The 14613-nt window shown below is 50.5% G+C and overlaps 2 protein-coding genes and 1 pseudogene across 3 annotated transcripts; 1 reads left to right on the top strand and 2 right to left on the bottom strand.

The window, feature by feature from the left end:
• Positions 1 to 566: 566 nt before the first annotated feature.
• LOC117191372 (myosin heavy chain, non-muscle-like) lies at positions 567 to 7989 on the bottom strand. 2 transcript variants are annotated; one of them, XM_033396261.1, is made up of 8 exons: positions 7969 to 7989; positions 6914 to 7006; positions 3808 to 6840; positions 3221 to 3751; positions 1865 to 3154; positions 1636 to 1799; positions 1374 to 1499; positions 960 to 1052 (listed from the first exon to the last, which is right to left on the bottom strand). In XM_033396261.1, exons 1-7 carry the CDS (start codon positions 7972 to 7974, stop codon positions 1409 to 1411), a joined length of 5208 nt encoding a protein of 1735 aa, XP_033252152.1. In that variant the 5' UTR covers positions 7975 to 7989; the 3' UTR covers positions 960 to 1052; positions 1374 to 1408. The 2 variants fall into 2 exon arrangements, with proteins under 2 accessions (XP_033252151.1, XP_033252152.1); XM_033396260.1 differs by lacking the exon at positions 1374 to 1499 and having other exon boundaries at positions 567 to 1052.
• Positions 7990 to 7993: 4 nt separating this feature from the next.
• Positions 7994 to 8804, top strand: LOC117191617 (cyclin-dependent kinase 4-like; the record flags this gene model as incomplete). Its single annotated transcript, XM_033396436.1, has 3 exons — positions 7994 to 8340; positions 8410 to 8545; positions 8619 to 8804. Coding segments are annotated over 3 exons (567 nt in total), but the record flags the coding sequence as incomplete, so codon positions are not given.
• Positions 8805 to 9226: 422 nt separating this feature from the next.
• Positions 9227 to 11122, bottom strand: LOC117191373 (annotated as a pseudogene).
• Positions 11123 to 14613: the final 3491 nt, after the last annotated feature.

Here is a 14613-nt window from a genome sequence, read left to right as displayed (position 1 = left end):
CAAAGTATATATATTCTTGATGAGCATCAATAGCCGAGTCGATTGAGCCATGTCTGTCTGTCCGTCTGTCCGTCCGTCCGTCTGTCCGTCTGTCCGTCCGTCCGTCTGTCCGTCCCCTTCAGCGCCTAGTGCTCAAAGACTATAAGAGGTAGAGCAACGATGTTTTGGATCCAGACTTCTGTGATATGTCACTGCTACAAGAATATTTCAAAACTTTGCCCCGCCCACTTCCGCCCCCACAAAGAGCGAAAATCTGTGGCATCCACAATATTGAAGATACGAAAAAACTAAAAACGCAGAATCATAGATAAGGACCATATCTATCAGATTCCTGAATCTGGATCAGATCGGATCATTTTTATAGCCAATAGGAACAAATCAATTTGCAGTGGCTACGCATCGCCCGACGTCACGCTCAGACTGATTTTCTGTCTCTCTCGCACGCACTCTTTGTCGTGTCGTTTAATATTAGCGGCGTCTGCCGGAGGAGAGCCATACTGACTTAGTATCGGGTATAAATGTAGAGTTGCGGTGTCCGCAGCAACTCACAACGTTCCCTCTCGTTAATTTTCGATGCTTGCTCCGATCGGCAGCCAATCGAGGGATGCAGGGAAAGTTTCTTATGTTTTAATGGTTGTTTTATATAAATTTAAATTGGGGGAAATTGGAGTGTTTGACAACATTGTTTTTGTTTTTGTTTTTGCTTTTTTTGTTTCATTGTTTATGTTTTTTGTCGTTATAAAATGTTGGTTTTGTTGGTTTACGTTTTTAATTTAAGTATGTATAATAGTTTATATAAAAAATAACAGAGAAATTATATAAAAGAAACATTAAATATAATCGTTTATTTTGCTCATCTCTTCTCCGTCCTATTCTCGATCTTGACCTAATAATTAACGCGTCAATTGCCCAAATCCTCGCCATCTAATGATTCATCCTGCACCGATGAGCTGTCGTCACCGCCGCCGCCGCCCCCACCACCGCCTCCTCCGCGCTTCGATGAAGGTGTGCCCGTGAGCCGGCTGGAGCTGAGGCCCATGCCGCCGGTGCGTCTAAAGAAAAGGGAGACATACAAGTTGCAGGGTTTACAATATATAGTAGAGGATGGTTCTGGGTAGACGTGCAGTGCATGGGGGAATACAAAAATAACAGAACAGAGGTTGGAGTTGCACGAACTAAGTTCTATTTAAAATAGGAGTTTGAACGGCATTAGTTCGCACTGTTGGATGATTTTGCTGGATGGTGTGTTCCTAACATGCAGAGAGAAGTACACAGAGGTGTGGTTGCTAGGTTTTCTTTGGTTTGGAGTGGATTCTGGTTCACATTCACTGGGTCTGAGGATCTGACTATGGATCTTGGCCAGCAGCACTTACAGCGCCTACGAGAAAGAAGCGAAACGATTCGAAACCTAATGCAGACCCTCACAATTTATAATGAGTGCGGCATCCTTTTTGGGCGAATAGGCCTTGGCCTTTTCGGTCTCGGCCACTTGGATGGAGCTTAAACCAAAACAATAAAATGTCAAAACAATATAGGAAGAATCTGAATCCCGGAAGAGAGCGAAAGAGAGACATAGCGCTAGAGACTTCCCCCTTCCGTCACAAAACCCTTGATCGAACAGGGATCTGCACCTACCGTAGTTCAGTTTTGAGTGAGTTGATCTCACGGTTCATGGCCTCCTGCGATTCAATCATATCCTCGCACTCGCGCTGGTACTTGCGCTTCTGTGTCTTCTCCTTCTGCAGTTCCTCCTCCGTCTCGTCCAGAATGCGCTTGAGCAATTTAATGCGGCTATTCAGCTGTGGGAGCAAAACGAATCCTTTAGTATTACCATCGCACAGTCAGGAACGGTCGGGTTGCTTACCATTTTCTCCTTGTTCTGGTCGACATGTCTCCGCTCGTCTTCGATGTTCATCGTCAGCTCCTTGATCTTCTTGTCCATCTTGCGGTTGGCCTTCTGCTGTAGCAGTCGCTCCTTGCCCTCGTTCTCCAGCTGCTCCTCCAGATTGGCGATTTTGGCCTCGAGCGTGGCGATGGTGGCCTTTACCTTGGTACGTTGTGCCGTCTTAATCTCGGCCAGCTTGGCCTTCAGCTCCTTGTTCTGGCGCTCGAGCAGGGCACGTCCATTCTTCTTCTTCTGCGAGTTGGACTTCTCGTTGGCTAGCTCGGTGGTCAGCTGCTCGATCTGCAGCTGCGCCTTGCGGCTTCGGTCGAGCAGAACCTCCGAATTCGACTGCTCCTCCTCCAGCTCCTCCTCGAGTGTGGCAATGCGGGCCTCCAGTCGCCGCTTTTCGTCGACCATCAGCGATCCCTTGATGGAACTGTTGGCAATCTCCTCGGCAAGCTCGTCGCGCTCCGTTTCGGCCGCCCGTCGGGCCCGCTCCGAGCTGGCCAAATCCTCGGTCAGCTGAAATACTTCTGCCTCCAAGGCCTTGACCTTGCGCTCGGCCTCCTTGCTCTGCGCCTGCAGCTCCTCCTTGGCCGCCTTGGCCTCCTCGGCATCGCGAAGCGCATCCTTGACTTGTGCTTGCAGCTTCTTGGCGTGCTTCAGGGCATCCTCCTTCACCTTGTTAGGCATCTCCATCGTGGTCTCGATCTCTTTGAGGTCGCCCTCCAGCTTCTTCTTCGACGCCACGGCGGCCGTTCGCTGCTTGCGCTCCTCATCGAGCTCCGCTTCCAGATCGCGCAATTGCTTGACCAGTCCTCGTCGCTTCTCCTCCGCCCCCTCCTCCTTGGCCAGCAGGTCGCGCTCAAACTGGGAGCGCAGGGCCTGCATATTGACCTCGAGACGCAGCTTGGCATCCTCCGTCAGCTGGAGGTCGTCCTCGAGCTCCTCGTTTTGTGCTTTCAGCTCGGCCAGCTGCGACTCCAGGGCGCGCTTTGCCTTCTCAAGCTCGTGGACGTTCTTGTCGGCGGTGCCTTGGGAGTTGGCCAGGTCGTCTAGCTCGTTCTGGAGTGTCTTGCGCTTGTTCTCGAGATCTTCGATCTTGTCGAAGGCCTCGTCCAGCTCGCGGGACACCGACAGCACCTTGGTCTCCTTTTCGCGCGCCTCCCGCTCTGCAGTGTCGCGCTCCTGGGCGATCTGCTGTGATATGGCTTTCTCCTCGGCAAGGGTCTTGTCGAAGTTCTTCTGCTTCTTCTCCAACTCGAGCACCTATGAGGGATTGGGGATTAGCAAAGGCAGTCCTTCAAGGAACTATGACGAGGGCCAGGGACCTACCTTCGTGCGTTGCGTCTCCAGCTCGATGGTGGCATCCTCCAGCTCCGATTGGATCTTCTTTTTGCTCTTGTCCAGGCGATCGTTCTGGGCAATCAGCTCCTTCACCTGTCGCTCCAACAACTCGATCTCCTTGTTGAGCCGCTTCTTGCCCTCCTCCAGCTCCTTGGCCAGATCGTCATCCTCCTCAGCCTTCTTCTTGATCTCCTTCATCTGGCCGGTGACCTCGGCCAGCTTGCGCTCAAAGTTACGCTTGGCCTCCTCATCCTCCTCGAGCTGCTCTTGCAGCGCCTCCTTCTCGGACTCGATCTGGCGCAGCTTGGAGCTGAGGGCCAATTTCTGGCGTGTCTCCTCCTCCAGCTGCTGCTGCGCTTCCGTCAGCTGCGACTCCATATTGCTGGCCGACTTGACGGCTGCCGATGCCTTCAGCTCGGCCTCCTCCAGCTGATTGGTGATAGTCTCCGCCTCCTGCTGCAGCTTTGTGCACTTCTCCTGCAATTCCGATCGTGCGCGTTCGATCTCGGCCAATTTCACCTGCAAACAGAATTAGAATAGAGATCGTTCGGCCGCCTTCTGCTTTCGTCACTCACCTGAAGCTCTGCGATTTGGGATTCGGCCTGCTTGCGTCGTCGATCGTTCTCCTGCCGGGAGCTGTTGACGCTGCGCAATTCGGTGGCCAGATCGGCGTTCTCCGCCTCCAGCGTACCCTTGGCCTTCTCCAGCACGGACTTGGCCTTGCGCAGGTTCTCCAACTGATCGTTGATGCCGTTCAGCTCCTGCGAGTGCTTGTGCCGCATGTCGGCAAGGACGCCCTCGTGGTTCACACCCTCTTCCTCCAGCGACTTCTTCAGCGTGGCCAGCTCCTGTTCGCGCTTGGAGCGCAGCTCTTGTTGGGCGGCCGTGGTGTCCAGGGAGTCGAGAAGCTCGTTCTTGAGTGCTTCGAGCTCCTCGCTGAGGTCGCGTCGCACCTTCTCGGCCTTGGCGCGGGCCGCATTCTCGGCCTCGAGATCCTCCTGGATCTCGGCGAGCTGCGATTCGAGTTCACGTTGGACCTTCTGGGCGGTGGCCTTGGTGGCGGACTCCTCGTCAATGCGCATCATGGTCTGGGTGAGCTCCTCCTCGCACTTCAACAGCTGCGCCTGCAGCTCCTCCACTTGGGTGCGTCGCTCGTTCAGCTGCTTCCTAAGGTCCGCCACCTCGGTTTCGACCTTTCGCTTGGTGCGGTCCGTCTCCTGGCGCTTGTGCATGCGCTCCTCGAGCTCGGCGATGGTGGCCTCGTGCTTGGCCTTCAGTTTGGCCAGGTGCTTGGCCTTCTCCTCCTCCTCGGCGAGCGTCTGGGAGAGATCGTTGGCTCGCTCTTCGAGCAGCTTCTTCTCCTTGAGCAGCTTTTGGTTTTGGTCGTCGGTGAGGGCGAGATCCTCCTCGTGCTTCTTGATCTTCCCGTCCAACTGGACCTTCTCCAGCTGCAGCTTCTGGCGCGCGGCCTCTTCCTCCTCCAGCTGCTCCTCGAGGTCCTGGATGTGCAGCTCCAGCTTTTTCTTCTCACCGCCCAGGGCCAACACACGCTCCTCCTCCTCCTCGACGCGCGTCTCCAGCTCCAGCATCATGTCCTCCAGCTCCTGTTTGCGAGCCATCAGACGCGAGCGCGACTCCTCCGCCTCGGCGCACAGCTCAATCTCGGCCTGCAGATGTTCGGCGAGCGTGGTTTTCTCCACAAGCGCCTGCTGGTACTTGCGCTCGTACTCCTGGGTGTTCTTGGCCAGCGTGTCGAGCTTCTCGCGCACCTGCTTCAGCTCATCCTCCGTCTGGACGAGCTTCTCCTCCTGCTTGGTGACCTCCAGCAGGGGCTTGATCTTCGTGTAGAGGCGCCACCACTGCCAGTTGCGGAGCTTGAGGTAGGCGGCGCAGTTGCACTGAATGATCCGGATGGCATTCAGCTGCTGGAGCCGCTTCTGGTACTTGCGGCGGGCGAGGAAGCCGCGACAGGACGCCTGGAAGTTCACGATTAGGTCGGAGATCTTGAAGTCACGCTCCTCCTCGAGATAGGCGAGGACGCCCGCGCGGAAGAAGATCTTCGACTGCCCGACTCGATACAGATTCGAGTCGAGTTCCAGCGCCTGGATCATCCTCTCGCAGGCCTTCTTGGCGTCCATGAAGCCCTTGGCGATGACGTTCCGAGTGAGCAGATCGTACCGCTGGCGGAACTCCTGGAAGGGTATGCGATTGGGGAAGCCTTGGCGGCAGATGCGTATGCCCTCGAGGACGCCGTTGCAACGCAACTGGTCGAGCACCAGGGGGGCATCGATCTTGCCGGCCCGCTTCTCGTGGTTCGGTATGATACAGCGCACAAAATTGGGATTCGTGTTGCGCAGCGTGTCCATCAGCTTCGTCAGCTGCTCCTTGTATAAGTGGGACACGGTGCGGAACATGCCCTTGCGGGTGCGTGCCCCGAACTGGGTGTCGGTCAGGGCCTGCTGTGCCATGCCAACGATCTCCGCATCCTTCCAGATGTTCAACACAAACGGATCCTGCGAGCCCTGCAGCAGCGACACAATGTTCTCGTTCAGCGGATCCATGTTCTTCATCAGCCACTTGGTCGCCGAGTAGTTCACCCGTCCGGCATAGTGTACGATGGCAAAATCGGCCACGCCCCGGAAGTCGGTCTTCATGAACTTCGGATGCATCGAGTGGGCCGAGACGAGCTTGTCGACAAATGTCTTGTCGGTGGCCTTGGGGAACCAGCACTCCTCGTCGAGCAGGGCCATGATGCCGCCCGGTTTGTCGATCAGGTCAATGGTGGGCTGCAGATCGAGCCCAAAATCAATGAACTTCCACTCGATGCCCTCGCGCTGGTACTCCTCCTGCTCCAGAATGAACATGGTGTGGTTAAAGAGCTGCTGCAGCTTCTCGTTCGTGTAGTTGATGCACAGCTGCTCGAACGAGTTGAGCTCGAAAATCTCGAAGCCAGCCATGTCGAGGATGCCGATGAAGGAGGCCCCCTGCCGCTTGGTGCGGTCCAGCGACCGATTGATGCGATTCACCAGCCACTTGAACATCCGCTCGTAGCAGGCCTTGGCAATGGCCTCCACAGCGAACTCCACCTGCTCCTTGGTCTGGGCCTTGGTGACAAAGTCGCGGCCCACCTTGATGCGCGGCGTGAGGAAGGCCCGCGACATGTCCGTCACACTCAGGCCGAGCAAATGGGCAATCTTCTGGGCCACTGTGTTATCGGGTAGCGTGGCCTGGTCGTTGTTGCGCTCCTGCCGGAACTTCATGCTTCCGAACAGCAGGACGGCGCTCACGATACGGAATATCGAGTTGAAGTCCTCCGAGGTCATGCCCATGATGTTCATCGACTTGACGGTGGCCTGGAACTCGGCATAGTCATCCACACCGGGCACTGGCAGGCTGCCGTTCGACAGGAATGCATACGACTTGACATCATCGACTATGAACTTCTCGCGCTGCTCCGGCGAGGCGCCCGCCAGCAACTGATAGAAGATGTGGAATGTACGTTCGTCCTTGGCTTGGCGGATGGCCCGCGACTTCTCCAGCAGATACGTCTCGATGTTGGCGCCCGAAATGAAACCAGAGGCATCGAAATTGATCCGTATGAATTTGCCCTGCATAAAAAGGATCACAAATACAAGGATTACTGGAAGAGTCTCTATCGAAACGTGTGTGGTTGTGACTTACGAAACGCGATGAATTATCGTTCTTGACGGTTTTGGCATTGCCAAAGGCCTCCAGTATGGGATTCGCTTGCAGCAGTTGTTGCTCCAGTTCACCCTGAGTAGCGGGAGGACACAAGAGAATGGGATTATTGCCTGTTCTACAGAGATCTAACGGTGTCTAGGGTTAGCAACACAAAACGAGGGGGAACGTTGTGAGTTGCTGCGGACACCGCAACTCTACATTTATACCCGATACTAAGTCAGTATGGCTCTCCTCCGGCAGACGCCGCTAATATTAAACGACACGACAAAGAGTGCGTGCGAGAGAGACAGAAAATCAGTCTGAGCGTGACGTCGGGCGATGCGTAGCCACTGCAAATTGATTTGTTCCTATTGGCTATAAAAATGATCCGATCTGATCCAGATTCAGGAATCTGATAGATATGGTCCTTATCTATGATTCTGCGTTTTTAGTTTTTTCGTATCTTCAATATTGTGGATGCCACAGATTTTCGCTCTTTGTGGGGGCGGAAGTGGGCGGGGCAAAGTTTTGAAATATTCTTGTAGCAGTGACATATCACAGAAGTCTGGATCCAAAACATCGTTGCTCTACCTCTTATAGTCTTTGAGCACTAGGCGCTGAAGGGGACGGACAGACGGACGGACGGACAGACGGACGGACGGACAGACGGACAGACGGACGGACAGACGGACAGACGGACGGACGGACAGACGGACAGACAGACATGGCTCAATCGACTCGGCTATTGATGCTGATCAAGAATATATATACTTTGTGGGGTCGGAAACGATTCCTTCTGGACGTTACACACATCCACTTTTACCACAAATCTAATATACCTCAATACTCATTTTGAGTATCGGGTATAAAAAGTTCATATCTGATTTCCCCTCTTCTTGCAGACTGTTCGAAGTATGCCAGTTTCTGGAGCGCGACGGACAACTAATGATTCTTCTGGTCTTTGAGCACCTGGAGCAGGATTTGTCTGACCTCATCGAACGCCTGCCCAAATCAGGCATGTCCCCCACCACAATCCAGGTGATTACGCATAATACCTCCATTAGTCAAACTGTGTAACCAAACGATCCCATCTGGCAGCATCTGTCGCGGGAGCTCCTGACCGGCGTGGACTTTCTGCACTCGCATCGCATCATCCACCGCGATCTGGAACCGCAGAATCTGCTAGTTTCCGCTCAGGGCCATCTGAAGATTGCCGATTTTGGTCTGGCCAAAACATACAACTCCGAAATGAAGCTGACATCAGTGGTTGTTACGCTGTGGTATCGCGCTCCCGAGGTACTTCTTATCCAGCCCTACAACAGTTCCGTGGATCTCTGGAGTGCCGCCTGCATAATCTTTGAGATGTTCAACCGGAAGGCTCTGTTCCCGGGCACATCAGAGAAGAACCAGCTGGATCGTATATTCGAGTATGTATCGAATTAAATGTGTATCAAGTTTATATCTAAATCTCTGTTGTTTCCATCTCTCCCCTGTAGGCTGACGGGCCGACCCACAGATCAGCAATGGCCCAAAACCATCTCTGTGGCACGGGAGCATTTCCCTCACCGCCTTCCCAAGCGGCCACGTGACTTTTGCCCCAACCTGTGCGAGTTCTCCGATGACCTGTTGAATGTACCTTTGTGTGTTGCTCTCTCCGTCTGGATAAACATACTAATCTATGCCCTCCTCCATGTCCTTCATCCAGCAAATGCTGTCGTACGACATAAACATGCGCCCCTCGGCCCTGGATTGCCTAGAGCACGATTACTTCACGCAGGAGCCGCTTTAAGACAGGGCCACCGATGGGTACAATGGACAGAGCTCCCAGACGTAGTCGGGTGGAGTTCGTACGCATTGGATGGCCGCAACCAGTGTTTTGTTCTTGTCATAATGTTCCTTTAAATGCAGTCCAGCATGTCATTCATTTTCCAGTCTAGGTGTCTTGCCCTGCACCCGGGTCCAGGTCCTAAGGCAGAAGCAGGAGCTGAATGAATACCATACCTTAATATGTTTTTAGTCGTAAGTTAAGTGTGGAACGTGCGCAAAACGTGTAGCCGCAAAATCCCAAAAGTGGAACGATTCTCGGGAAAGATCAGTCCCATTCGAAATGTGATACAACAAGTTCAGGAATACATTATACAATTTCAAAATTTTGTACAGCAGCAGAAATAATTCAATATTTATGCCTATGTGCAGAAACTATGTTTGTAAATACACATATGTACATATGTATGTAAGTATACATATATGCATTGATACCTAGATAATTTGTTATAGATCCTATGGACCGTAAATAAAAGTACAGTCCCATAATTAGTGTTGGTCAATATGCATGTATATGTATATGCACTCACAAGGAGATCAGAATCAGGCCAGGCCAACGAGTATATAAAAGACTAGGGGCAGCACCAGATTGTCCACTTGGTCGGTAAACGCCTCCACCATGGCTGAGTTGATGGCTGCGAAAATGGTTGCAAACCACTTGGCCTGTGTCATGGCCAGCAGACCGGTCGCCTCCAGCAACCAGACGGACAGAAGGATGGACATCACGAAGGCGATAGTGCCTTCCAGGGAACGTGAGGAATCTGCAAGAGTTGAAAACGTTGTATTAGTCAGCAGTTCAATGGGAGTGTTCTCCTGTCACTACTCACTTCCCCACATGTTGCGTCCCATCTTGGAGCCCACCACACTGGCCGCGGTGTCGCCCACGCCCACTGCCAGGATGCCCGAGAGCAGGATCAAAGTATCTTTTCCGGAGCAGGGGCAAGGAGTCAGCCATAGGGGCATGGAGCATCCAATAAGCAGGCAGAACGGGGTCAGCGCCAGAACCCCAGCGTCCTTTTCATCCCGGAACGAGTGGAAAGCGTCGGTCAGCCTGTCCGAAAATGGAGGAATCTCTAGCAGTCGCATCAGCTCCAGGACCACAAATGCCGCCAGCGCTATGCCCGTGGCTAAGTACAGTAGAGTGCACTGAAAGAGCACTCCTGGAACGAAGACAAGCACTATCAACAGGTGGAATATCTTACGGATTCGGGTGTTGGCTTGAACGGTGTGCCGCAGTTGCCAGGTGATGGTGGCGCCGGTCAATAGAACGAGCACCAGGTAGAAGCCTATAATTTGCAGTCGCTTAGGGTTCCTGAAGATGAACTGGAGCAGAGCCACAATAGGCAGAGGACTGGTGACGGGGGCACAGGTGACTGCCACTACGAGGAGGCCCAGCAACAGGTAGAAAGGAATAGGCCCACGCAGTCGTGGAACTGCGGTCACCAGCACGCAGAGAATGAGCAGCCACATCAAAGCATTCTGTGAAAGAGTGGGCTCTGATTCTGATTAGACAGGATTAGATGTGGATGAATGATCACCTAAACCCACCAGCATTATAAGATTAAGTCGGTCAAAATCACTAAAGGTCTTGGCATCCGCGTCCGCGGAGCACAGTTCGTAGAGCCGGTAAGTGGCGCTTATCACGAACAGCATAAGACCTTGGAATAGAATGGAGGCCTCGCCGTAGGTGAAGCACCGTGAGAAGCCACGCATCATGCAGATGTAAAAGTGCTGGTAGCCAGCTATCATCAGGAACCCCGCGAACACAGCAAACAACCGGAAGTGCCCAGGCAGAGGCCGAAACCAAGTGCGGTGAATGTTCCCGGCAGTAGGCTGATGATGCATTTGGCCAGTATGCTCGTGTCCGCAAAGAAGTACACGAAGAAGCAGAGTGTCTCCACGCACATGCCAGCGGCTGTCACCGTCAACATCAGATGGAGATGGACCTGCTCCTTGCAGGTCGGAGCGTTTAGAAAGCGCGAGGCCAAGGCCAGCGGCATCAGAAAGCACATCCAACCGCCACTCGACGCCCAGGGCCTGTTCGTCCAGTGGATTGGTGATAAGATAAGATTAAGTAGAGCGTCATTAACACTCAACTGGGAACTTTGCACTTTGACTCACCTGGGCAGCATGACATTGTCTCGCTTGGCGGTGGTGGAGTCGTGGACCCTGCTGCTGTGGTGTCTATCCAAATGCTCGTAATCGCTGGAATTGCTCTCCGTTGTGGCGCCGGAGGACAGGTCCGATTCGGAATGTTCTGTTTCGCTGATTGAGCGTCGCATTGTCGCTTGTTTTATTTGTTTCTCAGCTTAAAGCATACTTCTAAGTGCCAAATGTTTGTTTTTTCTTGGACGCCCATCCGCCCGCGGATATATGGCCTGACCCTCAGAAATATACCAAAATATACCGCATTTTCAAAATATACCGTAAATATACTGACGAACTCAAGCTCTATAATCCATATTCCTCGTTTTTGATATTCCGTGGAATATTAATAGCTATCTATATCTCTCAGCCCTACCCACATAATTTTATACGATTTATGAATCAATTTTTTACTAACTGGCTTACTCTAAATACTTGCTTTTGCAGCAGAGACTAAATTTTTGCCTGGGATGACAAACATTTTCTCAATTCTATAATATCCTTTCCTAGGGTATGCATTGTTGCTTGCATTTTTCCGCAACATGGAACGCGATTATTGCTTTCCGTCAATGAAAATTATGGCAGGAAACGGCTGCGACAGAATGTCAGGATGCGTCGTGTTAATATTCCCCAATAATTGGTAATATTCACCCTAAGTCGATGTCCAAATATAGTAATTTAAGAACATAATTTAAAAGTATGGAATGGGACTCATTGTTGTCAACCGGTTATTACCGATTCAAATAAATACTGAAATATACGGTATTATTTTCAAAATATACCGACGTATTTTTGATATTCTGGCGAATATTACTAGCTAAATAGAACCCTCAGGCCTGCCCACATAATTTTATCCGACTAATGAATCAGATTTCTACTCGACTGGTTTATTTTAAATACTTGCTTTTATTTGATTTTTCCCAAAGGTCAAACAAATAAAACGTAAGAGATTATCTATATAATGTGTTTGTACAAAAATTGTGTGTACACACTTGCAACCATGGTCGATCTATCGGCCTAGCCCGCCAGATTCGAATCTATCCTTCTTCTTTCTAATCTGTGCGCCCAAAAGTACGCTGACCGCAATTGCCAAAACTATGCATCGTGGTATAGCCGCTCTATATAACGAATGACCCTTTTATATCTTTATTATCATATTGCTGATTTTGCATTGCTTTATATGAATATAAAACTTGATCAAAATGGAAAGACATGATGCGAGATGTGGATGCGATGCGAAGTAAAGCAACTAAAATTTTGTTGTAATGATTAGCTCAGTACGATGAGAAGGTGGGTCGGCGGAACGTGTATATACGTTTCACAAGAAAAGTCACACGTGCAAAAAGATTGACACACAACTCTATTTAACTTTTGACAGATGTCAGAAGCAATCCCAAATAAGACACCTGCGTTCGTGGAAAAAGCTATCACCACTAGGTGAAAAAAGGTTATTGTGCTAAAACAGCTCCAAAATGAAAACTACGAAGTGCACGATATCTACAACCTGGGAATGGGTAGAAAGTACGGTCAATATTCCATTCTATTTTTTCCAGACCGTTTTCCACCGTCTACTTCGTCAGTTCGCCCTCGTCTGTACCGTCAGCTAGTGTTGGCTCGGTGCAGATTATAAATGTTTATAGAATTTTAATAAAAAAATGGAATATTTTGTTGAATAAAATAAAGATAAAAAAGAAATAGCAAGAGAGAAATAAGAAGCAAAGGAGGCGAAGGAGAATTGATTCAATAAAAAAAAAGGTACAGAGGAAGTTCACCAGACCACCGACTGTTTCGTCTACAATCCGGCCTGTTGCCTCGACGCCTATCCGGCTTCTGAATGCTGCGATGCCGAAATTAATAAATGCAGTTGCTGATTTACTATGTATATAACAAGGTCGAAATAATTATAGTCATAAAATCAAAATCAAAATCAACAGAAATAAAATGTAAAAACATTTTGTTTAGCTTTATAACATTGTTATTTAAAAAAAAAGCGCCGATAAGTTGCGCTTATCGCACAAAAATACCGATATTTTTTCGCAAGCCTGGAGGGATTTTTCATCGCAACACTGTCCATTTCATTACGTTTTATTTCTGACCTTCTTTGCTCAAACCTTATTTTAGGCACAATAAAATTAAATTAAGCATTTAAAGCTAGCTAATCTTCTAGAAAATTGATTCATCTTGTTATGATCCGCCTCTTTGCCACCCTGGCCTATCGTTCCCAGCTAGCTCACGGGGAAGTCAGGGGTGCTTCCGACCCGATAAGCCAGGGGACGGATTGAACAAAACAAAAAACAAAAAAAAAACATACAAAAAAAACAAATCTAATTTATAGGACAGACTTGTTTTTCGTTGGCACTTTCGTCAGCGGGGATAGTTGGTTTCGTTATCCCTAGCAGGGTCCCACCCTTCCTTGAGCGCCACCTTTTGAATCCGCTCCCTTTTCATATTCAGGGTCCCGCTCTTCTTCTCGCTCTCGTCCCACCCAACTACCGTTTTCTATTCACTCATGACTCTTTTCAAATTTTCATTTTTATATCCATTATATTTTCTTATTTAACTTGAACATTATTAATTAATAATCTAGGTTTATATAAAGGAAACAAATACTAACACAAAAATACTAACAACAAAATAAACCCTATTTCGGCCGAATTGGCAGCCCCCTTTGATAGAAGTTGTTGCTTCCTGATGCTTGCTGATGTTTACGTTTGATCGTGGTGTTTTTTTATATGATCGTGATATATTGTTTAATTGTGGGTCGGACGGGTGTAGATGTGCGAAATGTGGTGATGTTATGTGATGTGTTATGAATGAGGGTATACATGCGTGGGTTGTGTGTGATGTGGGTGGATGAAGGTGGGTGTGTGTGAATCGTGTGTGTGTATTTCTGCTTTGAAGTCCGGATTCTTTCCCCGGGGGGGGGCTGGTGTGTGGGGACAGAAACGTGTCTCCAGTCGGTGCTCCGCTGACGGTTCCTTGGTGCCGGTGCTCCGCTGACGGTTCTCGCATCAGTTTTCCGGCCTGGCCAGTACCGGGATGCTGCTGCCGATGTCCGCCGCTTCTGCTGATGTTGATGCCTGCCGCTGATGTCTTGGTGGGATCGTCGTCTCAACGATCACCGATTTTGTTTCCTTTTTTTCTTTCAGGGCACGTGCGGCCTCCACTATTCTCCACCGGAAACTCTTCCCTTTTCTTCCTCCTCGCCCCGTTTCCTTTTCTCCTACGCAACTCTGCCACTGCTTCCCAGGATCCACTATAGATGCCGCTGTCTCTTTCTTCTCCAGCCCTGATACCTATCGGCTCTGTCCAAAACCGCCCATAACACCACACTACCGTTTCCAGGATTACTCCGCCGAAACGGGAGTGCCAAGCAGGCGGGCTTTTTCAATTAAGGGGCCCCAAACGTAGGCCATCGCCCACACCCTGAGATTGAGAGTCTCTGGTTCCATCGACTGAGATAGCCGGGCCACTGCTTCAGATCCTTTGCGTGAAACACCCCAATACGTGAGCCTTGCAACTTCTCCAGCTCGTACTCTGTCCGACGAACTTGAAACTGCTGCTGGAGCCCATTTCTCAGATTCGGCCAGTCCGGCATTCCTACCGTCCGAACATGCATCCAGTACCAATCCCTTGCGTGGCCACTGACCAATGTGTGAAAGGCTTTCAACACCTCCGCCCACGGTACCTGGTACGACGTCTGTAGATGCTCCACCCGGAATATGAATTCC

This window comes from Drosophila miranda (genome assembly GCF_003369915.1).
Source record: "Drosophila miranda strain MSH22 chromosome Y unlocalized genomic scaffold, D.miranda_PacBio2.1 Contig_Y1_pilon, whole genome shotgun sequence".
NCBI lineage: Eukaryota > Metazoa > Arthropoda > Insecta > Diptera > Drosophilidae > Drosophila > Drosophila miranda.
The sequence above is the reverse complement of the archived record's forward strand: the minus strand, read 5'-3'. Positions and strand labels throughout refer to the sequence as shown.

Excerpts from the sequence above, each read along its gene's own strand:
- LOC117191372 (XM_033396260.1), bottom strand. Across the intron at positions 1,800-1,864 it reads ACCAGAACAAGGAGAAAATG|CTGAATAGCCGCATTAAATT; the intron begins GTAAGCAACCCG and ends TTGCTCCCACAG. Across the intron at positions 1,053-1,635 it reads TCACTCAAAACTGAACTACG|ACGCACCGGCGGCATGGGCC; the intron begins GTAGGTGCAGAT and ends CCTTTTCTTTAG.